At 45.7% G+C, this 24,968-nt stretch overlaps 1 protein-coding gene across 4 annotated transcripts in view; it reads left to right on the top strand.

Moving 5' to 3' along the window:
• Positions 1–24,968, top strand: part of MGRN1 (mahogunin ring finger 1) — a 55,350-nt gene that overhangs the window by 13,841 nt on the left and 16,541 nt on the right. For all 4 annotated transcript variants that reach the window (XM_055805514.1, XM_055805516.1, XM_055805515.1 and 1 more), the window contains exons 4-8: positions 3,426–3,572; positions 15,120–15,237; positions 19,251–19,317; positions 22,277–22,329; positions 24,703–24,750. In XM_055805514.1, the coding sequence (XP_055661489.1) occupies positions 3,426–3,572; positions 15,120–15,237; positions 19,251–19,317; positions 22,277–22,329; positions 24,703–24,750 (433 nt within the window). The remainder of the gene's footprint in view (positions 1–3,425; positions 3,573–15,119; positions 15,238–19,250; positions 19,318–22,276; positions 22,330–24,702; positions 24,751–24,968) is intronic.

Here is a 24,968-nt window from a genome sequence, read left to right as displayed (position 1 = left end):
AACTTTTTAATCCCCTCAAAGGATGAAATTGGGTTTGACTCAACCTATTTCCATAAAACTGTCATGGCTGTTGTTAATTATATTTTTATCTTTTTAATTCTTTAACAGACAAGCAAAAAGTTCCAGCATTTCCATTGTTTTATCCAGAAGTGATGTTAGACCAGGTGGCCTCAGCTCCCATGGTCATCCTGCTTTGCCTTTTTCATCGTAACATTGGATCAGCTATTTGTTCTCAAAGGTGGTCAGTCGCTTCTGCTCTGTACATGTGATTGTGAAGGCTATGTGATTAACTTGTGTGCATGACTGAAAGGCACACCTACCAAAGTCACTGGTGTCTAAATTTGTGCATGCATCTGTGGCCACCTCACATTGACACTGTCAGTAGGGCTTGACTAAATGTACACTGTAAACTTCAAGTGCAGGTGGAGATAGAAGAGCTCTTGAACCACCTGAACCACTCCTGAACCACCTCCTTGTCTGCCACATCCATTGCAAAGAAAGAAGGAATGCAAAACGCGTGACTTTGTCTTGTTACTCCCCTGAAGTTACATCCCACCTTTGCTACACCTTAAGGTGGAACATGGTGTCTCTGCCTCTCAAAGTACACACCAAAGTAGTCCTTGCTTGTTCCTTGGTCCAGCTACCAGCTGGCATTGCTGCCTATGCAGTCTTTTCTAACCTGACCTCTTTGCTATGTGGCAGATGATTTTCTTAACCTCCAGCACCAGGTGTGTTGAAACGGGAAGCTGTGTACAAGCCTTGCTGTGACTGCCACCATTTAGGCACATATACCTTGCCCTTTACTTGAGTGGTGCTGTTGCTGGCAGACAGGGCTCTGACTCTCCTACTTCCCAGCAGATGCATCATCCAGAAACCTTCTTTCCAGGCACTGCAGTTGGTGATGGCCTCTCAGTGGTTTCCCAGGGCAACAGATTTACTCTAGTCTAGATTTAACCCCTTTTCTTCTTGAAAGGATGGAAGCACATTCTGAGCGCTGGCAGGGAGGTGCAGAGGTGAAGCTGAGAGCAGGAGGGTAATCTTGGAACCCGTATGCTTTTTGTGACTTCACTGAGAAGACAGAACAGGCAATGGTTTTACTAATGACATGTTGCTTTTGTGTGATCTGCTCCCACCTTGTTACTTGGGGCTGTTACAGGTGCCTAGATCTGTGTTGTCAATCTGTAACTCGCGCGTGTGCAGGGCATCTCTGTTTTAGTACCTACCTATCTATGCAGTGTGTATACGTCATAGACTGTCTGTCTGTGCATAGATTTCATATCTATGAAGTAGCTTCATCGGTGCTTGCCTGAAAGGGGTGCTGGTTGTCCCCCACCCCCCACCCTACTTCTTCTGGAAGAAGTGGCAAGTGTATTGTAGCCTGGATTCCTCACTGCCAACCTCAGATCAGCTGAGGGCAGCACAGCAAGAAATAATTTGCTTGTGTTGTCGCTTTCTTGGACACACGTGCTTGTGAGTGGATTGTTGCTATGTGTGTTCTTAGGTCAGTCCAGCATAAAATGTTCATGCTCCTCCTGTGTTTTCTAGGCAAATCTGCCCTGCTGGCTAGAGTGTTTCTTGTTTGCAGCCTTCAAGTGCCATGGTTTTATTCTTTGAATGCAACTAGCTTGTGTGAAAATGCCATCTTGTGCTATTGCTGTATATTGTATCCAGGCTGCTGCAGATGTTCAGACTCAGTTCTTGGGATTTGTCTTTTTTATGCTAGCATGTTGGGTGTATTTTGGCTTGATTTGCTGTTCTGACCTAGGTGAACCTCTGGCAAAAGTCTTGTTTGGAGCTTTCAAAGTCCTTCAGACAGGAATGCAAGTGTATGCTGTAGTGATTTACTAGGGTTACATCAGTACAAGTATGTGTGTTAGGTATTTGATTATACTGCTCTTAAGTTTTGTTTTTCACCTTCTGTATTAAATTGCTGAAGCTGAACATTTCATTCTTGTTCATGTGGTGTTAAGTAAAATTAATGCTGGAACCCTCTTAATTAGGCAGCAGTTATTACATCTCAGTGAACTCGGTAAAAAAGGATTCCCTTGACAATTTTTAGACTGAATTATGGAAGTATGCCTAGCCCGTTTCTGAGTATTTTCAACAGTGCAGGATATTCATCAAGTCCCTTTAATGAAGGGAGAGGCTGACTGATACTGTGAAGTCAGAAGTGGTGCCAAGCTTTTCCTGAATAGTTTAGCTGCTTGGCTTTGACCCAGGCATCCTGGCAATTAAGGTAATACTGATAGACAAGTGAGGCTGGAGCTGGGTGGCAAATGAAGTAGTAGTGAACCCCTCTCAAAGGCAGCCTGCTGCATTCACCACTCCTACGCAGTGCGTGAACTAATGGTGGTACCGACAGTCGTAGGATTACAGTGGGATTTGAATTTACCTATGAGAATCTGCTTCTGCCCTGCCAGTGAATCGCATGCATTCTGTCTGTCACTTTGCTTTTCAAGACGGGGAGATTGTCTCGTGGTGCTTTGTGTTGACTGCTTGTTCCAGGATCTGCTGGTCTCCATGGCCACTTCTGGCACATCATAACTCACTGCTCATCCATGGCCATAGCTCACTGCCCTAGAGCTAGCTCCACACCAGCTTCTTCACCAGATTTGTTACCTGCCTTTTCCAGTAGTAGGGAGAAGGAATAATACTGGGTAGTGGTGATCACACAGTGGGATCTAGCTGTACAGTAGCCCATAGCCAAATTATGACTCACCTTTATGTTAATTGAAATAACTTATAAACTCATTCTTGCATCGGTTATCATATGTCTGTTATGCAGTTGAGCGTGTTAATTTTTGTGCATACAGTAGGTGTGTGCAAGCTTCAGTCATTAGCAGCATCAAAGGTTTAGTTGATGACTTGTACATTTAAAGGTTATTTGAAATTCCTATATTTGGATGCTTTCTGATCTGAATGTCATCTTCTGTGTGATACTGGAGGTACCTTTTGCTGAGTTTCAGGAGTTCTTTGTGTTACAGAAACCTTGTTTTTTGCCTGTCACGCACCCATTTCATTTGCAGAATAAAAAGAGTTAGGCGTTAGTCTTCTTAGGCTCATGCAGGATTTCTTTAGCTCAAATACTGAGCCTAATATGAAGTTTTGAAAGGAGGGAGAATGTTTCCTCTCCTGAGGGTTTGACATTCAAGGGTTCACTTTCTCTCATTCTGTGTCCTGGCACTGTAAGGCTGGGTGAGATCCCTCAACACTGTCATTGCATAATTCATGTTAATAACTTCAATCAAATCTTGAGAGAATCTTCCTCAGAGGAAAGAATGGAAATCTCCTGGGAAGCCCCAGGTGGCAGCCCATGGTGCCTTGCCTGCCCAGAACACCTAGACTGGAGCACTCTTGTCCTGATTTCCAGAGTGATCTTGAGATCTCATAAATATATGTTCTAATCCTCTGGCATTATCTTTCAGGTATAAAGATGATGTTGATAGTCCTACTGAGGAGAATGGGAAGCAGAAAGTCCTGTACAGCCTGGAGTTCACGTTTGACGCAGATGCCCGTGTTGCCATCACTATCTACTGCCAGGCTACAGAAGAGTTTGTCGGTGGTATGGCAGTGTAAGTCCTGGGCTTGTGGGTGCGTGGAGGGATACAGGAGCTCTCAGGTGATGAGCCTGTCAAACATCTCTCATTAATCACCCCTGAGGGCAGTGCTGCCACAGGTGGTGGAGAGGGAAATCTCTTCTTTTTTTGTTTTATATATTCTAATAGCTTTGAATATTACTTTCACTTCCCTCCCCACATAGCCAATATCCTCTCTTGTTCCCTTTTTGGATTGTTTTTTGGATGTGGGGAAGCCATTCTGTGCGCAACAGAGGAGAGGAACTCACAGCTGTATGCTTTGTCAGCAATATGTTCTATGAAATTAAAAAAAAACAAACAACCAAACCACCACCACCCTTCCCTTCAAATACTACCTGGTTTTTTCCAGATCACCTAACTCACTGGATTTTTGTGTTCCCTGTGACAGGAGCATCTGGGCCACCAAAGTAAAGTTCAATCTCACATTTACATAGCGAGTCTGTGGAATTGAGGCCCACCTAAAGCCCTGGTTGGGATAAATGACCACCTCAACACAGGCACTTGGGAGATGGTTATCAGGAGGATTTACTGCCTGAAACCCTGTCTGTGTTTCCTGCCAGGTACATGTATTAGTCTTTGGCTAGCTGTAGAACAAATGGTCAAAACGTCATCTGTGGAGTCTTTCTCGTATTCTGGTAGCGCATCCCTACAGACTTTAAAACCTTTTTATCGAAATGGCACATTTAAACCATTCCAATCAACAGTGTATGGCATAAGACCATGAAAAATCTCTTTTGTGTGTTAAGAGCTAAGGTGATAAAACATGCTCTCTCTGGTGTGAATTGGGTACACATGAGCTGCTGATATGTTATGGCAGGCTTCTGATGGCCACGGGACAAAGAATTCTTTTTGTTCTATGGCTAAAGGAAGAATCAGGCTGCAGAAGCTCTTGGCTTCGTCTAGTAGAGGCTTTTGGCTGATCAGAGGCTCTGTGCACGTAGTGCTGACGGCTTCTGCAGTAGTGCTCGGGATTTGGGGGTAAATGTACATTTTATTAGAGGGATCTGCAGAGGTTTCAGCAGAGAGAAGTATGTATGCAAACCATAAAATGGCTTATGTGTTTTATGCAAAGTATAAACATCGCAGTAATGATGGATGGATAGTGTATTTTTAGAAATGAGACAAGCTTAATGCTCCCATCCAGATGTGCATTCCTCCAAACTGGAGGATATCCTGAACCAGAACTTTCGTTTAGGCCCCTTTTCTTCTTCTGTTGAAGCCTATGGCTGCCTTTATTTTGGGGACGTAATAAATTAGCTCCTTTTAAGTGCTTGAAAAATATCTCTTGAGAAACTCTGAAAACACTTTCTATTTAGATCCAGATTTTCCTGAGCAGAGCTGAATGCAGCAGGATGCCTTAGAAATCCTGATAAAGTTTCCGTGTTCTGTCTCTTAGGTCCTTAGGTTTCCTGTGAATTTAGTGCTAGTGAAGGTGTTGGAATGGCAGCCTTGGAGATTGAAGTCCTCTTTTCCTAATACAGGTACAACGTGGAGAGGTGGCCAGCGTCCCTTGTGCTGCCCTGCAGTGTTCCTTGTTTGCTGACCTGAGGAGGAAACCATCTGTGGGCTAATGGGGAGGACTGAGGGCCTCTATGGCCAGGGTGGATGTATTTACATTGCCAGACTTCAGCTGTGGCTTGAATCAGCAAGTCTTGTTTAAAATCATTGATTTTAATCTTGTTTTGCTATTCACTTGTTGGTTTACATTGAAGGAGAATTTGTCACTGGTCAGTAACAATGAAACATCTGCATCTACAACTCAGTGTAAGCTTCATAGCAAACTTTGTGATACATTTTACAAAGACCTTATCTGTAAAGAATATGCATATAGTTTAAAATGTATTTTTTCAGACTCCTAATTTTGCATTTTGTTATGTCAAAATGGCAAAAAAGTTACTCTAAAGAGAAAAGATACTTTTTTTTTTTAACCTGTCTTGAACCAAGCTGTGTTGGGATGGAAGTGCAACTGCATCACCCAAGACCAGCAGTGTAGCATTTTTGTTGGTTAAACTGCTCCGTTAGACTCTTAAGAGACTGTCTTGTCAAGTTGTACCTTGAATAATAATTGCTTAATGAAAGTATTATACTGACCAAACGTGACTGTTTCTGGATAGAGTGTTTTCAGTCTTCTGTAACTAGTAGCTCTCCCCTCAGAACTCTGTTGGTTGATTGGAGGAGGAGAACACAGTTTCTAGTTCACTTAAGAACAAGTTTTACTGAAATTTAGTGCCATGCACTAAGCCAGTGACTGCCACCAAGGCCGTTGTCTGTTCTTCAAAGCTTATGCAGCAAACATGAGCTACCGAATTGCTCTTTACATTTAATTTGAACAATTCCTAGGTAGAGTTTCTGAAAGTTAATACAACTGTCAATTTCAAAGAAAAATACAGTGTTTTTCTTTAAATATGAATTTTTTAATCCACCCTGTCCATGGTTCACTGAGAGATGGATCTCTGTTCTGATGGTGGAGAGGAAGCCTTTGTTGATGAGCCCTGCCTGCCTCTGCACGAAACCAGGATCAGTAGTCAGCAGTCATTACCTTGCTAACGAAATGTAGCTGATGATACTGTGCTGCCCTGCTAGGGTGGCAGCAGTCCCCGGTGCACTAAACCTTCGTGTCAAAAGATAAAGCACTCTGATGCGGCTCTGGCTTCCACTGCTGGCCTTTTATTTGATAAATCATACTTTAATTTCCCTGTAGCATAGAAGTGATGAACTATCTGTCTCTGCTGTGCAGTTCTTGGACAATAAATATTATGTAGGTGTGGGGGGCTGCACCAGAAGCCAGGGAACCTTCTGGAAAGCCTGATCCTGATTTCATGCAGATGTGTAGGTAATAAGGGCTGAGGGAAGTGAGATACAAATATAGACTTTATAAGCTGCTTTAATTCAACCCAGGCTATTTTTCCATGTGGAAGTGGCTCATGAAGCACGTCTTGGGGCTAGTGCAGCTGCCCAAAGTAGGCATCTCTGCTTCTCTGGATTTGCTGGCTGCTAGTAAAAACCTTTTGAAGCTCTGATTTCAGCTTTGCAAAGCAGTTCTGAAAGGGCACTGCTATAATTACTTAGATTTATTCTTTTCAAATTCTAGTGGAAAAAAAAAAATCTGGGCTGCATTCTTAGAGCACTAAGTGGAGTGAGTGCATTTTTAGTGCACTAATACAAATGCAGCTTCCCCCTGTCTGGGCTGGTAGCTTCTTCCTTTTTTCTCAATTTCTTCTGGTGCTAACAGCTACATTCAAAGAACAAGCCTGTGCAAAAGCTACACTATGTATAAATTAAAAACTTTTTCTGTTGCTGTGTCCAGCACTTGATTGGGAAGAAGATGCTCATTAAAATAAACTACTTTTTTTTTTTTTCCACTGTCCTAAATTGATGCTAAATCCTAAAATGGGAGAAACTTTCTGGACCCTTGTCAAAAGCAGAAATTTTCTCCTAGTCCCCAGCCTGCAGCATGGCTCCTTAGAAGCGCTAAACAAGTTATTCTTGCTTCTCTGCTGAAACAACCACCAATCCTGATAGTATCAACACTCTGCTCATGTGAAACTCCTGCTAGGAACGTTGTTATATTCATACAACTTGGGGTGAGAGGGGGGAGGGAAGATGGCTCTCCTTGAGCAACAAGGCATTGCTTGTTGTAGAGCCTCTGCTCATCTGAGAGCCAAAAGGGTCAAGGTTCTGTCTTCAGGATTAGCTGGTCTCCATGACCAAGGGGAACCTTTCTCTCTGCAAGCCAGAAAGCTCCCTTCTGGAGTTGTTTGGGCTCTAGTTAAAAGCTGGTGGCTTTATCAGTATGTGCTGCCTGTCCTAACTTGTCTCAAAGGAGTGTTCAGCAAGACTTTCTCAGGTAATCGTGCTGGGAGATGTGCTCAGCTATACCATTTCCTAGCCAAGATCTTGGGAACATGTAGCTCCTAACTGCTGCCTGCCTCTTGTCCTGGACTCTTGAACTCTGGGTTTCACCAGGAGCTGTATCGTCGCCACTGTGGGACCACAGTTGACCAGTAAAGTCTGAAGGAGGTGAAGGTGTGGCTGTTGGTGATTGTAGAGGTGTCTCCACCTCTGCAGCCCCATGCCCAGGGGAAGGTATCCAGCACTTTCCGGTGCTAGCGCAGATATCTCTAGAAGCCTCTTGGATGAAATGGGAAATCTAGAGGGGACTGCTTCTCTCACCTTCTGAATGCCTTTTGCCCAGTCACTTTGTGGTGAGCCTAAAGATTCTTCAGAGCAAAACATACCAGTGTTTTGCACCAGCTGGTGCATTACCCCAGGGGTAAGAGAGACCAGATCTGCTGATGTCCACAGTCTCCTTAATTAATGGAATTAGCGGTGACCTGCCTCTGAACAGCTGAAGACCCCCAACATTTTCAGTTTTAATTGTTTTTCTGGTTGTGTCCATTTTCTTTGGTTCTGGAAATCAGCAAACTGCTGTGCTGTGCTTCTGTTCCCTGTGGCAGTCCCTGCAGTGAGCTTTGGCACAGCATCTTCCCTGAGGATCCGCTCTTGTCTTTGGTTAGTGGTGGATGTGCTCTTGGGGAGTTGGTCTGTGATCTGGCTGGCCTGAAGAGAGGATTTGTCAGTTTGTCCTTTCCTTTGGCCTCAGTTCCCCGGCAGCTGGGTAGAAAGCAGGGAATTCCCTGGTTGGGGAAACCACCGTAAGAGCTTGACTGCTCACCTGTGAGGACAAGCCTTGTATTGCTTGGTGTCACTGAGGCACAGCAGTACCTGTCAGCTTCAGAAATGTCCTACAAACAAAGAGAAACCTGCTGTCAGAATCTGCGGTGCTAACTGGGGGTTAAGACTAGCTGGTTGGAGAGGCAGCTCCATGCCTGTGGGAGAGGCGGTTGGCATATACAGCAGGGAAGGGTTCAGCCATCTGGGCCAAAAGGGGATGGGTGACCAGGATGGGCCCTATCTATGTGGCGTGAAACTCTCTACATTAGCGTATAGGAGGTGCAAGCATGCAGCTGTGTGAGCTGTATGTTGACTACTCGTTAGTGATTGCCCATAAACGTGTAATGTCCCCCCAAACAAATGAGAGCGTACTCTGCATTGCATTTCCATTGCAGGGCTGGCAGGGCTGGCTCCTAGAGATGAGTTGAAAGACCCCCTGTTCCTAGCCTGCCTTCTGCAGTAACTGGTTCATGTGTTTGTACCCTTCGATGTCGTCGGTTTAGGAGACAGGTATGTTTTTTGGAGCAGGCTGCAGAGACATCCTCTCTTTTTGTGTGTGCTCTATGAATGCATCCTCTCCTTTCCTGGCAAAAGCCTTGATGTGCACGCTATTAGCCTGTTCCTGGGAGGGCCCCTGGGACTTCTCCAGCTGTAGGTGTCCTGCTGACTAGCAGGAAGGATTGTGTAGTTAAAACATGACAGCAGCGGCTGTTTCCTCAGGGGAAGAAGTCAAACCAGCCTTGTAGCTGGAAGCACTTGAAACAGCCAGCTCTAAAGACATGAGCAATCCAGGCAGATCAGGAGCTGATAATAAATATGACATGAGAGGTTTGAGTTTTGCAGCATGTTCTTATGAACAAGATCTTCCTCTTTGGACAGAAAAGGTTCTCGTCTGTATCCCAGTAATGTTGCCAAGCTCTGTTTTCTCATTAGAAAGAAAAAACACAATGAAAATAGGTCAGTCTAGCTCTGCAATCCTTGCCCTTTTTCAGGTCCGTGTTGTTTGTGTTGCTGATGCACAAAGGGGTGTACTGGATATTTATTTATTTGAAAAATCTCATTTCCTTGTTTGTTTTGCAATGCCTGCTGCACTTATCGCAAACATCCTACCGCAGTCTTTTAAGCTGACGGTGGACGTGACACTGCAATGATTATATATTCTGTCTGCATGTGGACGTTTGAATAGTTGGTTCACAAAATGAAATCCAACTGAAACGGGTAGCTCAGCACACAGCTGTTTTCACTAAAGCTTGCGTAGGAGAGACAGTCACTTGGATATTCCTTTGGTTTTTTAATAGCCTCTGTCTATTCAGGGCCTTTGAAAGGTGCTCTTGCTGCTTTTGGCAGCAGACTATGGTGATGAATATGAATTCTTTGTGCAGAGAGATTTCTTCTGTGTGAAGGCGAGTGCTGTTTTTTGCTAGGCGCAAGCCTTTACGGCCAAAGCCTGCTTTGATCCAGGCAGACACCAGTCCCCAAGGGAACGCTGTAGTGTGCAGAGTTCACAGGCTGGAATGCTAAATTCTATAGATTTCACCAAGCAGACAAACGCGCTGTTTTTAATAAGAGTTCTGGCCTTTGTGCCTCTCTGTGTAGCTGTAGTGTAAGCCGCCGGCTTTGAAGCCTGGCTGGAGCCGTGAGCACGGTGCTCTCGCCATAAGTTCAGCAGCTGAAGGCAGACCACGGCGGGTGCGGAGGGGCAGAAGCAGCAGGGTGTCAGCTGCATGGTAAGGTGTTTGTTTCCTCCTGGCCTGGAGTGGAAACTCAGTCTTAGGAGGAAGCAGGAGGGGAGGAGAAGCCTGGCAGGGACTGCAGTGCACCACCTGTTGACTCCAAACTCTGTGTGGGAGCCTCTCTGGGCTGGATCTCGTCTAACTCTGACTGAGACCCAGGGCTATGGCCACGTTATATTTCAGTGGCGTTTCTTTTAACAGTAAAAATCACTATGAGTTGAGACACTTGTTCAACTTCCCTCTTCCCCAAGAGCTGACCTGTGAGATCCTGGCCCAAAATGAAAGCAGAGTGTGCAGGTGTGAGAGGGGGAGGCCAGCGTGCTTGCTCCACATCGACTCCTGCCCCCTTTGAACACCAGCAGAACATGACTGGCTCCCTCCTCATCACCTGTAAGAGGCTGCGGAGCCTGCCAGGCAGTCACAGCCTGCAGCAGTGGGAGAATTGATTCCTGAGGACCCTCTAAAGCTCTCGTATAACTCTGCTTTCGGTAACTCTGCCTTCTCCTCAGTTCACTGCACGTTGCCATGCAGTGTGCGCAGCTGTTACTGAAGAAAGAGGACTCTTATTTTTCCACGGGCTCTTCAAAGGGAAGACTGTCTCTCAGCAGTACCTTGGGGCAATGTTGCTACTTGCATCCTACTTTTCTCTGAGGAATGGGGTCTGGGCTGTGCTGGCGTAACTCTGAGGCAAGCTGGCTAGGATCCTTGCTCGGTGCCTCTCGGTCAGGGTCCCAGCACGCTTGTGGGAACAGGAACCATCTTTTGACTGTCTGAGGCAGCCCCAGTGCCAGGCAGAGCTGAGTGTGAGGAACGCAGCCGTGAAGAAGTCCGCACGAGTTGGGACTGGCACCCTGCTGAGAACTTCCCCAGGCGCTGATCTGGGATGAGCGAGAGGGGAAAACACCCCCATGCATTTGTGTCAAGTCTCCAGTAAGCATGTAGCAACAGAAGTTGAACTGCTTAGCCAGAGGTTCACAAACACTAGCATGCCGCTGGTGGCTCGGGAGCTACTTGAGGTCTGCAGGTGCCTGGTAGCGAATCCGGACTGTGTACAGGGAGAAGGCTGCAGGAGCCACGGGCTGTTTCTCTGTGCAGGCAGTGAGTGCTTCTCAGCTGACGGTGGAGGAGTGAGACGGGAATAATTTTGGTTTGTTTCCTGTTCTCTCAAAAATCACTGTGGTGTAGTCACAGGGCTGCTCATCTGCCGTTCTCCCATAGACAGCTGGTTTTGGGAGGTGGAAGGGGTTGACATGGAGGAGGGAGGGACACATTTGCTTTGTGGGAGTACAGGTGTGTCAAAGAGTTTACAGGAGGAGATGGGCTGCATGAATCCTGAGAGCTGGGGGCTGCTGCTGCAGTCAGCAGTGTGGTACCTCGCATTGCTGGTGATTCTCAGGCTGCCGGTGTGCTGGAGCAAACAAACAGGTTTAAAAAAATGTGATGGGGGACTTCTGTTTGGTGCTAAGCTGCTAGGACAGACCTACTTCTCCAATGTCCTGTGCTGCCAGTGATGGCAACGTGGTTTTGTTAGACCTCCCAGCTGTATGGAGACCTGGCCTGGTGCAGTCTGAGAAATAGCAAGCCAAACATTCAGATTTCACCTTCATGCAGGGAGAGGCAGCACATTGTTTTCTGCTATCTTTTATTTTAATACATGCTCTCTTTTTCTGTAACGCATCTCCACAGCTCTAGAGCTTCTCCACTATTGTTTGCTGTAAGCCCACAGCAGCACAGGCAAGGAATAGAAGACTTAACAAATACAGCAGATGCCAACTTAAAGGGCTGAGGGTGGGTGGAGACCACTTAGACATTAGTATGCAGGGTACTTGCTTTGTAACAACTTGCCAAATTGTCCTCCTGTGCAGCATGAGGAGTGTGTACTTGTGCAGTGGATCCCGTGCATCACCTTAGAAAGATGATTGATCTCTGTGACAGTCTAGGATCACCAGTGCTTCCAAGAAGTTTACCAAGCTCTTGGCCTGGTGGTGCTCAGCAGCCTCGGTGGTGGCTGCTGACTGGAGGTCTCCAGTGTTGTCTAGTTGTTCAGATCCAAGTTTGATGAGTTTTGGCAGTGGGGGCTAGGCAGTCACACAGTTCGAGGCGTAAAGTTCATTTCGGGAAGCCTCCTTGATATTTTTGTCATACTTTCAGCTCCAAAAATCTATGTGTACCTGGTTTATTTCTTTTCTCAGGGGCAACAAGTCTATATGAGTATTGTTCTACCCTGTCCTCCTTGGAACAGCACTACTTGTTTTCCTGTTGTAGGCTGATTTGGGCTTCTGGTGCTGTAAGTGCAGGTCCTCTGGCCCTCCTGGCACTCATCATCAGCATGTTTAGATCCTTGTCCCAGCTCCACTCTCTCCTCTGCACTTTATTTCCAGTAAGTTCATGGCTTGCTGTCACCTTAGATAAGCCACTCTTCCATCTCCTGCTTTCCTAGCTGTAGAGGGAGAATTGTTCCTCTCTGCAGTGCTGGGAAGCTTTGAGAGTGCCACAAAAGGAGCTAGATACAGACTTGCTCTATTCATTGTGCTTGACAACTCAGTAAATAAAACTTCACTCAATTGCTTGCTCTGTAATTCACACATAAAAGACCTGTCATTCTGATCTCTCCCACACTGTGTTTTAAATGCAAAGAATGGAGTGAGACCTAGTAAAGCAGCACTATTCCAGTGCAGTACAGAGTGGTCTTTGAGGGTAAGGTATTGCCATAAATAACATAACACACCTGCCCTGGCAGGAAAAGCGGAGAGCACATGGTGAACCTGGCCTTTGTCACAGCCCTCCAGAATTTAATGTGGATCTTGTGATACTTGATAAGCCTTCTGGATCCTCATAGAGTGCAGGAACTACAGTAGCTTTTCAGAGAAGGGCAGCAGTTCATGCCAGTGGGGAGCCTGGCTTTTCCTCCTTGGGTTTGAGAGGAATTAATAAATATTCATAATTTTTTGGTATCCAGGTTCTTACACCTTCAGCTGCAAAATGCATCCTAATCATCCTGCTTTCAGGTTTTGTGTTACAGTGCTGGCTTGAGCCCTGGAGGGCAGCACACTGTCTCAATGAGCTCTTGCACTCTGGCAGCAGGTAGCTGCCAGAGCTATAGCTCTTGAGTGTAAAGTTTCCACAGTATTGCTTAAAGCTGAGTTTCAAGGTTCAGACACGTCCTCTCTAATCATCTCTGCCATCCTCCAGCCCATTCTTCACATCTGGTGTGATGCTCACTTCTGCAGTTCTTGGTTGACTCTGCCCTGTGGGCTTTTCCCACAGTTTTTGCTTCACCCCCTCTGGAAGTGAGCTGCCCAGCCCTCTTGCTCCATGCTAACAGGAAACCAGAAGGCATTATCTCAGATGTAGAACAGCTTTGTATTGCCATCCCCTTCTGGTGTGCTGCGCTCCTCCACAAAATGTAGGCTGAAGGAATGTAGAGCTTTCCAACATTTGCTTATGTACCTGGTGATTTGTAAGCTGTGTCTGTGTTTCAGAACAGCTGAACACCCTCAAAAGTACAGAATCCTGTTTTTCAAGCAAGGATTATCTTTCCTTTGCCTCTGTGCACACTCTGTTAACTGCTCTGCTTGACAGGGCTCTGTACTGAATTGCCCACATCAAATGCCTCAGTCTCCTCTGATGGTGTCTGCTTTGCAGGGCTGGCAGTAGTACTGTTATTCTTTGAGAAATGGAATCAGCAAAATCTGAGGAGCTTGTTGTCAGGGGATCCTGTGTGATATCCCAAGTTGAATTATGGAAAAACTCAGCCTAGAGTTCCTGGTGCTAACGTGACACCTGTCCCCAGGCTGCCTGGTTGATCAAGAACAGTAGCAATCAAGTTTGAACAGTCAACAAGGCTTCGAGCTTGTAGCTCTTCAGTGTGCGGTGGCTGGAGGCCAGCGCTCTCGCAGTCTCACCGTGTGAAGCTCTGCTTAGGAAGTGATTAGTTCTGCTTAGGAAGTTAGCGTGCAGAAGAGATAACATCCCATTACTGTGATGGGCTGTTACAGCCTTTCTTGTAGGGCTGGAGCTAGACCTGTTTCATCACCGTGCTGGAAGAGGTTGTTGTTTCTGCAGTGTAAGCCTCTTGGGCAAGGGATCTCTCAGTTTCTCTCTGTTTGTCAACATGCTCTGAACACACAGTAGCTCAACAACAAAGGCTTTGGTGGTAAAACCAGCTTTCAGTGTTCCCAACCCTACTTTGCAGTTCACTGCCTCCTCTCCTGTGCCAGAACTGGCATAGCGAGGGGCTGTGCACACCCAGCTCAGAAAAAGGGGTGAAAACGTCTTGATTCTGCTTTGCCACTGAAGCCTGCTGTGAAGCACAGCGCCTGTAGAGATGGCCAGTGGGCAATGAAACATCTCTGATGGGGCAGACAGCACTGGGTGGGCTCTGGGTGCAGAAGATGGTGGGTGGTAGCTATGGCCCCATTCCAGAGATGTTCAACCCAGCCTGGCAGGGCTGGTGTTTCACAGTGCCAGGCCTCGAGGCAGCTGAAAAGTTCTGACTCTTTTCTAGGTGGTGGGTGTGGGGGGCTGGTTGGTGTCTCTAGTGGTGTTGGTAGCCCTGCAACAGCTCTGGGGAAGCACATGAGGAATAGAGGAGTGAGATGGAATAGCTCTTGCCTACCAGGGTGGTGGCAGGCCAGGCAGTGTTCCTCACTGCAGAGCTGTCCCGTGGAGGCACGGGAGAGCTTTCAGCACCGGGTTGGGTAGTGCATTCCCGCTGTTAGGTCATTGCTCGTTCTTCCTGGGTTTCCTGCAGAAGATGGGACTGTGCTGGGCTGAAAGCCAGCGTTGCCTAGGCCCTGGATTTAGTGAGCTAGCCTTTCCCAGGCTGCTGCAACCCACCATACTCCTCTGACACCCAGTGTTTCCGGGCAGGTCAGTATGGATCCAGTCAGACTGTGCCTGTCTGCGCTGCTTTCCCTTCCCTGTGCTCACCTTCTTGCTTTGACCTTTCCCTTCCCTTTTTGTATCCCCACTGAATGGCTTCCAGCCCCCGCCAGCTCTGCCTCTTAGAGCTGCCACTTGTGATTCCTGAATGGCGGACAGATGTGAATGAATGACAGCTTAGCAGAGAGCAATCATTTGTTACAGCAAGTTTTCTTTCCCCCCCTTTCTTCAGATACAGCACAAAGAATCCCTCTCTGCAGTCGGAGACGGTTCATTACAAGAGAGGGGTAAGCCAGCAATTCTCCCTGCCTTCCTTCAAGATTGATTTCTCAGACTGGAAGGACGATGAGGTAAGTCTTTTCTCAGTGTCCTCTTCTTCCCACAACCCTGCTGTCCCAGAAGCACTGGACTCCATTTAGTGCCATGAAGTTATGGGTGGAACATGTGCTCTCCCAGCTGCCATGGGATGTTTTGTGGGTGTGAGATGAATGGGTCCCTGGGAGGAGCAGGTATGAACACTGTGCGGGAACTGGGCAGATAGATCAGGTAAACAGGGAAGAAACCCCAAGAAGCAACTTTTGATATCGCTGATCAGTTGGCACCCCAACGTCTGGGGTAGGAGGGAGACTGCGGAGACTGGCACTGGAGCTTTTCCTGGTGGAACCTGCCACTCCTCACCCTTCCTCTCCCTGCCAGCCAAAGAGCTTGTGGGAACAAATGTCTGTCCTGATCTCTCTGTTGTGGTGTTTTTTGGGGTTTGGTTTTTGTCTTTTTTTGGCTGGTCCTCTAGAACAGTGGTCTACAAAGTGGGATGCATGCAAGACAATTTGTTGGGATGTTGGAAGAACTTCAGTAGTACATGTATATATATCTTATAAATAATAAATATCCATATATTGGGAGTATAAAACCCCATTTTTTACTGATGGGATGAGTAGTCAAAATAATTTGGAGACCACTGCTCTAGGAGAGTCCTGTTCTGTTTAAGGGCCACATCCTGCGTTATTAAGTGTAGCAGTACAGTGAGGGGGGTGGGGATACTCTCCCTTCTGGGGCAGATTCACACTGGTGCATTGATGCTGAATAAGGGAATGCCTGCCTCCTTTTAGTTTAACCCATAACTGCAAACAGATGAGGGCTTGGTTTTAATTAAGCTCTGTGGCTTTTACTACGTAGCAAGATCTGTGGAATCCTATTAATTTTGGTATCTTCGCAACATTCCAACCCAGGCGGTACGCTGTCTCTTCAGCCTCTGAGCTTTGGCCCAAGGGCTTCCCCTGCACGTGATGCAGGGCAGGGAGGCCTTGATCTTTTTCCCTGCTCTGTGCAGAATTGCCAGAAGAGATTTCTGATGCAGAGGAGTCCATCTGTAGCTATTGCTAATATATTTGTTCCTGTAGACCCCTCTCCCAGGTCAACACTGATACAGTGTTCATTTCCTGACCCAAGCTTGTATAAGAGTATTGTGTATGTGAAGACTGGGTAAAAAAAAGGCAAAAAAAGAAAAAAAAAGAAAAAAGATACCTACTTATTAAAAAAAAACAAAAAAAAACCTTTCATGTATTTTGGAAAGACTGAATAGCTATTGTCTTGAAGTTGCAGTTATAACTATAATCAGTCCCGTGCCTTAACAAATGCCGTGGCGGTTACCAAGAGCCTGCAGAATCTGGTCTCCTGATGTCTTGGCTTTTCTGCCAATATATGATTTCACAAGTTCAGCCTACAAAAGCCTGGAAGAGCTGCTTTTCAATCCCTTCTGTCGTCTTGAGAGCTGGAAAGTAGGAGCTCAGATCCCTTCTTAAAGAATTGAGAAGTTTAATTTTCACTTTTGTCCTGCCAGCAAGGTTTTAACTCCAGTACTAAAGTCATGTCCCTTTGACAGCTTAAAAGGGGAGATGCTGTGGAAAAGTAAGCTTCTAGCTCCCTTTGCTTGAATCTGCTGCATCCTCTGTCTCCTCTTTTTCATCGGTGTTACTGGGAGCTCTGGTTGTGGAGAAAATGTGGAACAAGCATTGTGATTCAGAAAAGTTTCTTCTCCCATTTCAGCTCTGTGTACATATCAGTCCTTGTCCTCTCAACTCCAGTAGAATGTATACCACTAAATCTTCTTAATTGGCCACTGAAATGCAGCATGTCTATTTGAGGCAGCTGGCAGAGTGTTATCACTCAGCTGTGTACAATTGCATGCTTCAGATTGCTTTCCAGCTTTATTGGTGTTGTCCAAAAACCCCAGATTTACTTCATATTTTTGCTTAGTGTAATACTTGCATATGATGTTGTTCTTGGCTGGCCAACAGAAGGGAAAATAATGTTATGTTGGGTTGTTATGTGGAAAGCTTTATAAAAGTTTACTTTGTCTTTGTAATATACTGGTTTGCTTGCAAGTTATAGTGTATGGCTCATGTTGAGACAGTTGTTTTCAGGTCCCTAAAACCTAATGTGAAATGGACCCTTAAGGAGGCCTTTTGTTTGAGAATGCAAAAGTTTATATCGTAAAGCAACCACAATTCTATGATGTGACTTTCCCTTCAAATGGACAAGCAGTAACTGTTGTCGTGCAGTAATAAATCAGAGCAGGAAGCAAAGCAAAACCATAAGCTTCTTTCAGCAATTTTAATCAATTGTCCTCAATGAATTTTCCCTCTGTGGCATTCCATAATGGTTCAGCTGGAAAATAGTGGCTCAATCAGTCTCTTCTGTAACAAATACTGAGAGGTTAAATGAGATTTTTGTGTTTGCTCTGTTACTCTGCTGTTTTGGAAAAAGAATAGATTCTGGTAGTTTAAAAGAGGAATAAAATGTAAAACCATCATACAGAGGATGAAAATCAATATCCCTCAGGTTTGAAGACTAGCTAGGTCAAATCATAAGGTCTTCTCGCACTTGCTTTCTGTTTGGAGTCAGGTATGCACGTTTGAATGGATGTGTGTACGTGCAAAGCTTTGTTATGCAGCCAAGAGTTGCTTCGAGAAAGCACTACATAAGCTGAGTGGCCCCAAAGGCATGCACCCTGCGCAAGGAGTGTGCAGCTATGGACGGAAGAGCAGCAGACTAGCAATTCCCTCTTCCCCTTGCACCTCCCGTGGAAGGTTGGTGAGCTGTTGCAGTCCGAAGCACGTGCCTGCAGCTCTTGGCAGAGGCACAGCCGTGTGGCTAGTAGGCTACAGCACACTTGGCTTGTGGCTGACCAGGTATATCATCTCCCAGTGTACAGGTATTCATTTCAGGGTGAACGTTTAGGTTGTAATTCATTTGAAGAGGAACCATTTTCAGCTATGTTAAGGCTCACAGTGAGGGTCACCTTCCCTCCAGGCCGGGTGTTTTGGGTTGCTCTTTGTGCCAGTGCCAATGGCTATCTTGATAGTTTATCTTTTGTGAGGGACTGGCTTGAGAAGATCAGGCTGCAAATTATGTTGGAGCTTCGGGGAAGTGGAAAGAAGCCCCGAAGCACTACCTGAACGGTGCTGCTATGCTTCAAATTGAGTCTCAGTTTTCACTGGAAAACTGGAAACAAACTACCTGGAGCACCATGGTGAAGTGACATCTTTTTCTCTCTTGCCAAGGGATGAGGCAAAAATAGCCAATAATCAACAAAACACACCAGAAATCCAGTCTCTGAGCCACTTCTGTTCCTGGCATAGGACAGTGTTTGTAAGGTTGCATTTTTCTTGTGTTTGTAAGATGACACGGAGCTTTTGAAGTGTTCTAATGAAGTGCAGGGCAAAGGAAGAAATTGAGTCTGTTTTCCTTGCACTCAAGTGACATCTTAAATTTTTACTCTTGCTGATTAAAAGGTCAAGAATCTGAATTTCCTAGTGTGCCAAGAGATAGAAGTCCGTCTGGTGTTTCCTTAAAGTGTTGTGTGAGTTAAAATTTTACAGATTTTTCTATGTATCTTCAAGAACTTCATATATGGAGTCAGGATTTCTTCTGTGGTGTAGGGAGCATAACGTGTACTGCTGTGCTATAACCAGTATATCCTACCACAGGCAAGCAAAACTCTGACACTAAATATGTTTTGAGAATCTTGTCCTACCACAAATCACTCAGGAGACTTCTAGGATATATGAATTAGTGAGAATTAAATACCATATAAAATTCAAAGGGAGATCCTTTGCTTTGCTAGCTGCAGCTGGTGTTCAGTGCTGTGTCAGCCTATATATGTTGTAGTTACTCTGGTTGACTGTTTGAAACGTGGTGCCTGAATTTTAAATGTTCCTGCTCCTTTGTGTCCTTTTGAGACCAGGGTCTGGGGACCCATCAGAAGGAGCTTTCATTCCTCTGATGTTAATGCCATTTCGAGCACTGTCTTCAGGCAAGCCTGGTGTGAATTGTCTAACCTCATCTCCTTTCTTTCCCTCAGCTGAACTTTGACTTGGATCGTGGCGTGTTCCCTGTGGTTATCCGAGCAGTGGTGGATGAAGGGGATGGTAAGCATGGTGTGCTCCCTTGGTCTTTTTCAAAGTCTCCTTGAGGTTATGTGGCACCTTCAGAGCAGGCCACCTGCTGCAATGATGAAAACATTTTACTTGTAGCAAAGGCTTGGGGAACCTTTCCAGAATAAAAATATTTCAGGAGTTCACCTTAACTTCCCTGTGTTAAAAAGGCCCAGCTAACCACAGGTTCTTGCATAAAAATGTGCTTTTAAAAACAGCCTCAGTTTTTTACAGGAAAAATGGCCAGGTATGTAGTGTAGGAATGGTGTTTAGGGCAGCTGCTGGCTCTGCTACCAGTGCTAGGCACCATCTGGAGCAAATGACTTCCTTTCTCTTTGGGTTTTGCATTTGCAGTTTTCAAGGTGAGGAGGGGTCTTTTCCTCCTCTTTGAGGGGTAAGTTGTCTTCATAAAAGCTATAGTCAGCTAGCTGTAGGGTGGGCCTTCCCCTGGGAATGGACAGAGAAAAAGAGATGGTTTTAAAATGCTCGGGCACCACTGTTTCACAGCTGCATTCAGCGGTTTAAAATTCTCCTGCTTTTTCTGAAGGGTGCTGAATGGTTACAATAAATGAGCATAACCTTTGATGAGTGATAGTGTTGCTGATTTTTTTTAAAGCACGTTGCCATTTTGGAAAGTCCAGTAAATGTTTAGGTTGTTACTCACCTTGCACAGTATTTTCCTTAGCAGGTGTGTGCTCTTGGGCTCAGTCTGTTTACGCTCATTCTGAGCCGTTAGCAATAAAGAGGGCACAAGGAAGTCACGTCTTCTCTAAAACTGGGGGCTGTTGTGGTCAGCAGGAGCAGCACTTCACTTCTGCATTTTGTACCGTTTTGTACAAAATTTAAGAATAATTAGGGGGAAAAAAAATCAGTTGTTGATTGTGTTGTTTAGTGCAGTCACTTGCTCAGTTTCTTATGTTGTAGATGTGAAAGTGCCCAGAAACTAACTGCATTATTTTACAGTCCTCCAAACAGAGTGAAATAGAACCGGATGAGCCAATTTAAAGTGTGACTAACAAAGCACAGTGCAACATAAAGGAAATTACTTCTAAAGTCCATCTATTTTTAGTGATTTCAGGCACTGTTAGTAAAATTGACATATATGTATATTTCTTGACCATAAATATAAAACACCTTCCTCTGTTTATGGAGCTTTTGGCAAAGTACTTGTACTTTTCAATGTTGGCCATGCCTAGAAGGACCAAAAATAGAACAGGAGGCAGCATGGGAAGCATACATTTATGCACATGCCATGCCCAGTCTCAGCCAATAGTGTACTTTCATCTATTTTAATAACCTGGAAAGGCAATGGCTTTTAAATCCTCTCCTGGAAAGAATATCAGCACAAAAATATGTAACACTTGAGCAAGATTTGAGGAAATTTTTTAGTATTTTGGTTCTTTTTTAAGTGATGGGACAGGAAGGAGCTGGCCTTGTGTATTTAGAGCACCTGGAAAATTACAGCTGGCCTGTAGCTGCTTGTATTAAATAAAATTGAATAACAAATTAAACCAGCAGTCAGCGAGATGTTGGTTTGGACTGAATTCTGACTGGAGATGTTTGGGTGTCTTGAAGAATGTGAGCTTGTGGTGTTAGCCCTCTGCCATTCCTGCCGAAGGGATTGCTCTCAGGGAAGGGTGCAGAAGCCCTTCAGGGAGGGAAGGTGCTGCGCAGGATGGGTCACACAGCTCCAGCCACACACACTGCTTGGGTGCCACAGAGCATCTGAAGGGAAGCAGTGCCTGTTATCTCTTCCTTGGCTATACAGACTGCAGGGAGAGATCTGAGCTAGAACAGCCTTGCTTTTGGCTGGCAGTGTGGGGAACAAGAAGATGAGTTCCCAGTTTTAGCCCTCTTTTCTGCATGTTGTTATGTTCCTGGTTGCACCCAAATTGCCACGACCCATTGCAGTTACCCAGGAAATCTGCAGGCATGGACTTTTTTCTGCCACATCCTGCTGTTTCCCATTTTTTTGTGCCGTAGTCCAGTGAATGGTTCCTCTTGTCTCTGCTGTTCTGGGGGCCCGAAGGAAGCTGTTGAGCTCCTCTCCCTTTTAGACAACGCAGGAGTTCTGCCTTCACCTGTTAACTTTCTGCCACAGCTCTCCTGCCTGCGCTGAGCACAGCCTGGGTACTCATCTGTCCAGGCAGGATGAGGTGGTTCTGTGCTTTCCCTTCCTACACAACCTCTGTCTCCCATTTCCATAGGATGAGTCTGAACGTAATTAAGCCAAAGGGTCCAACCAGTTGGATCTGAACAGAACCTGGGAGTGTGAGCCAGAGAGGCTGGGATTGTACCCTGGCTTCCTCTGTTCTGTACTTGCTGAGGGAACTGTGAATGCAGTACTGAAACCTCTGAGAGCCCCTTCTCAGTGCTGTTGGATGAAGAGGGAAGCCTCAAGTTTGGAAAAAGGAAGATATGTTTGTGTTTGGGGAAAAAAATCAGAGAACTGGAAGGAGATGTTTCAGTGTCCAAAATTGGTATGAGAAATAGATGTTTTATAAGTGTGTTGGATTGGCATGAAAGAAAGTAATAAGATGGCTGGAAGTGCTGCCAATTGCTGTTAAACCAGATGGATTTATTAATCTCTGTGATAAATTCAGGTAATTAAAAACATGAATTTGAGGAGAGTCGAATCTCACTGAACGCTTTGTTTTACTTCCCCTTTACAACCTCTGAAAACAAGTGGGATAGTTTGGAGCTCCCAAACTGTTGAAGGCATGTCTGTGGAGGGGTCACCGCAGAGCCCAGCAGGGTTTTGTTCTTGCTCTGCAGGAGTGGGAGATCCACCGACCTGCCAACCAGATAAGAAAAGTTTTAAATTTCAGGAGGAGATGAAAATAGAACAGATGGTGGTTTAGCAGTTGTGAATTGGACTAAAATTCAGCTCGAAGTAATTTTATGCTTGTGCTGTTTTCAAGGTTTAACCAGGATTGCTCTTTCTTTTTTGCAGTGGTGGTTGAGGTGACGGGTCATGCCCATGTTCTTCTGGCTGCATTTGAAAAGGTACACAAGTTCTTTTTTCCCCCCTGTCCCTGTATATGTAAACATTTCCATGGGTCATTAGTTTGAATTTATATAACACTTAGCACAATAGAGCCCTGGCTGGTGACTGGGGTTCCTGAGTGCTGTTGTAGTACAAATAATTGCTTGCAGCAGCTGCTGTGCAGTCTGTAATTACCATTTCTACCTGAGCTGGTCACTCAGCTAATTGTAGCTGGTGCTTCCTGTGTGTGTGGAGAGGGCATGCCTCAGTGGCTGTGATGTTTGAGGGTGGAAGGTGTTGACCATGGCTGCTACTGTGCAGTTTTCCAGGGCCTCGTGATCTCTTTGCAGAACCGGATCTGCTGTGTCCAGACCCTGTTGCACCATTGTTTGGCCATAGTTTACATGTAGAACCAAGCCCTTTTAAAGAATTAGGATATATCCTGCATAAAGACTTTGAGCTCCACTACTTTTCAGTGTCATTTTTGATGTAGCTGACTGCTGTCTACATGGTAAGGCTAAGCCAAGCACAAGCCTCGATAACAAAATCTCTTCCCATGATAATTGGACCCTGAAAACAGTTGCAAGATCGTACCACACCGTGTTTTGTCTGCTTGTGGTAATACCGCAGATACATATCCTGGCAAGTGGTACTTGTAGTGGCATGCTAAGATGAGGCAAGAGATGCTGGAGCAGAGCTGGGCATGTCGAGGGGTTCAGCATCAATGCTGTGCTGTTAGAAATTCCCCGCTTCCAGGCTGGCGTGTGGCTGACTTCTGTTTCTCAGTCTGCTTGGTTCCTGCCATATCCCTGAGCAAGTTGCCAGCTCTTATTCTGTTCCTCCTAGGTGGATAATGTGGATGGTGACAAGCTGAGTCAGAGGGCATAGGAAGCACAGTCAGTCCTAAGGAAGCCCTGTCAGTCCTAAGGAAGCCCTGAACAGGTGAAGATTAGGGCTAATTCCCTAATTAAGCTTGGAATAGGTAAATTCCACCTAGTGTACAGAACCTCTGAGCTCTCTGGATGCACAAAGGTGATGGCAAAAGCCCCCATAATATTCAGGGAGCTGAATGAGGTATGCGGCAAAACTGGGACCAAACTAAACCTGGTCAAGCCATTCCATCAGTGCTGGGTTATATCCCCTGTTCGGGTCTAAGCTCAAGGATTGAAAGCGCTTCCCTTTCTTTTCTAGTCTGTGTGTGCTGTGAGAGGGAGATGTTGTGTGGTGGGGCCACTTTTTATTTCTCATGTTCCACTGAATGCTTAAAACAAGATCAAAATCTTTCTTTTTATTAAAAATCACAGGGCAAAGTACGTGTTAAGTTCTTTCCCCTCCCTGTTTGATTAAAATATATTCCCCATCCTTAGAATAATCGCAGATTTTGAAGTGTAGGTCTAAATCCGGAGGAGGTCTTTGCTAATAAGCACTGCTGCTGATCACCAGAGCATGTTCAGAGGACAGACAGACCAGCAGGCCTTGGTAACTTGCTATTTATATGTATCTTTAAGATCAGAATAGTAACCTTGGTGCTATGCCTGGTCTGGCCTTGCAGCCCTTCCGAAGGCAGAAACTTGGCACTTTGTGTTTGCCTGGAGAACAAGACTGTTTTGTCTTTTGGTGCAAGGTTGTTGTCCCTTCCTTCTGAAACTCCTTCAGCACATCTGCAACTGTTGACAGCAGCAGGGCCTGCTGGGCTTTCCCCTAAATTTCCTGCTCTCTAGACTGTGACAGAAAAGTAGTTGCTTTCTTTCAGTTTAGTTGGCCCTTGTGGGTGATGGAGAAAATAGAAATAGCACGGTGTTCCTATCACTAGTTCTGACACCAGGTACACACAGAATTGTCCCAGCCGTTCCTGCTGCCACTGAACAAATGAAAGGCTCGAGGTGCTCCCTGCAGCTCTGAAGATGGCAATGCGGAGCACGTGTGACTTGCTTCTGACTCCATCCAGTGGACAAGCGTTGTTCTCAGCCTCATGCCAGTCCCCTGCTCTCTTGAGGCTCTGGCCTCAAGAGTGGCTCTGTAACTGGATGTTGTTTAGGATGTTAACAAATATCCCCTGCCAAGTCTTGCTGGACTGGTTGAAGAAGTGTTTGCACCCAGTTGGACTCCTTGCAACCTGAAAGCATCCAGTGTGCCAGGGGATTTTTGTGTATGCTCCGACCAACTTCAGCCAGGTTTAACTTGAGCCAAGTCTGTCAAGCTCTGCACTGCAGCAGACAAGGAGCGCTGCCATACCCTGTTCCACTAACTCTGCTTGGAATGATAGTCATTCAGGCTGTCCCAGTTAGACATATGCCACCTCCCCTTAACTAGAAGACACCAGCTCTGATCATGAATCTGTTTTAATTTGTACTCTTCAGTTATTTTAATGCATTTCCTTTTTTTCCTGCTAGCACGTTGATGGCAGTTTTTCTGTGAAGCCTTTAAAACAGAAGCAGATCGTAAGTACCTGTTCCCTGTCTACTGCTTGATTAAAGACCTTTGCTCGTGTCCTACTGGTGCTCTGCTGCACCCAGTGGGAAGCTCTGGTGTTAGTTCACTGAGACCCTGAGATCTCCGCTTGTTAGCTCAGATATCACAAGCAAAGGCAGTGTGCTGCTGGCAAGGCTTAACGTTGGATTGTTTGTTGCACAGCCCAGTGTGTGTAGGGGGGGCAAAC

This window comes from Falco peregrinus, chromosome 5 (genome assembly GCF_023634155.1).
Source record: "Falco peregrinus isolate bFalPer1 chromosome 5, bFalPer1.pri, whole genome shotgun sequence".
NCBI lineage: Eukaryota > Metazoa > Chordata > Aves > Falconiformes > Falconidae > Falco > Falco peregrinus.
Note: the sequence above shows the minus strand (reverse complement) of the source record. Positions and strands in the feature narration are given on the sequence as shown.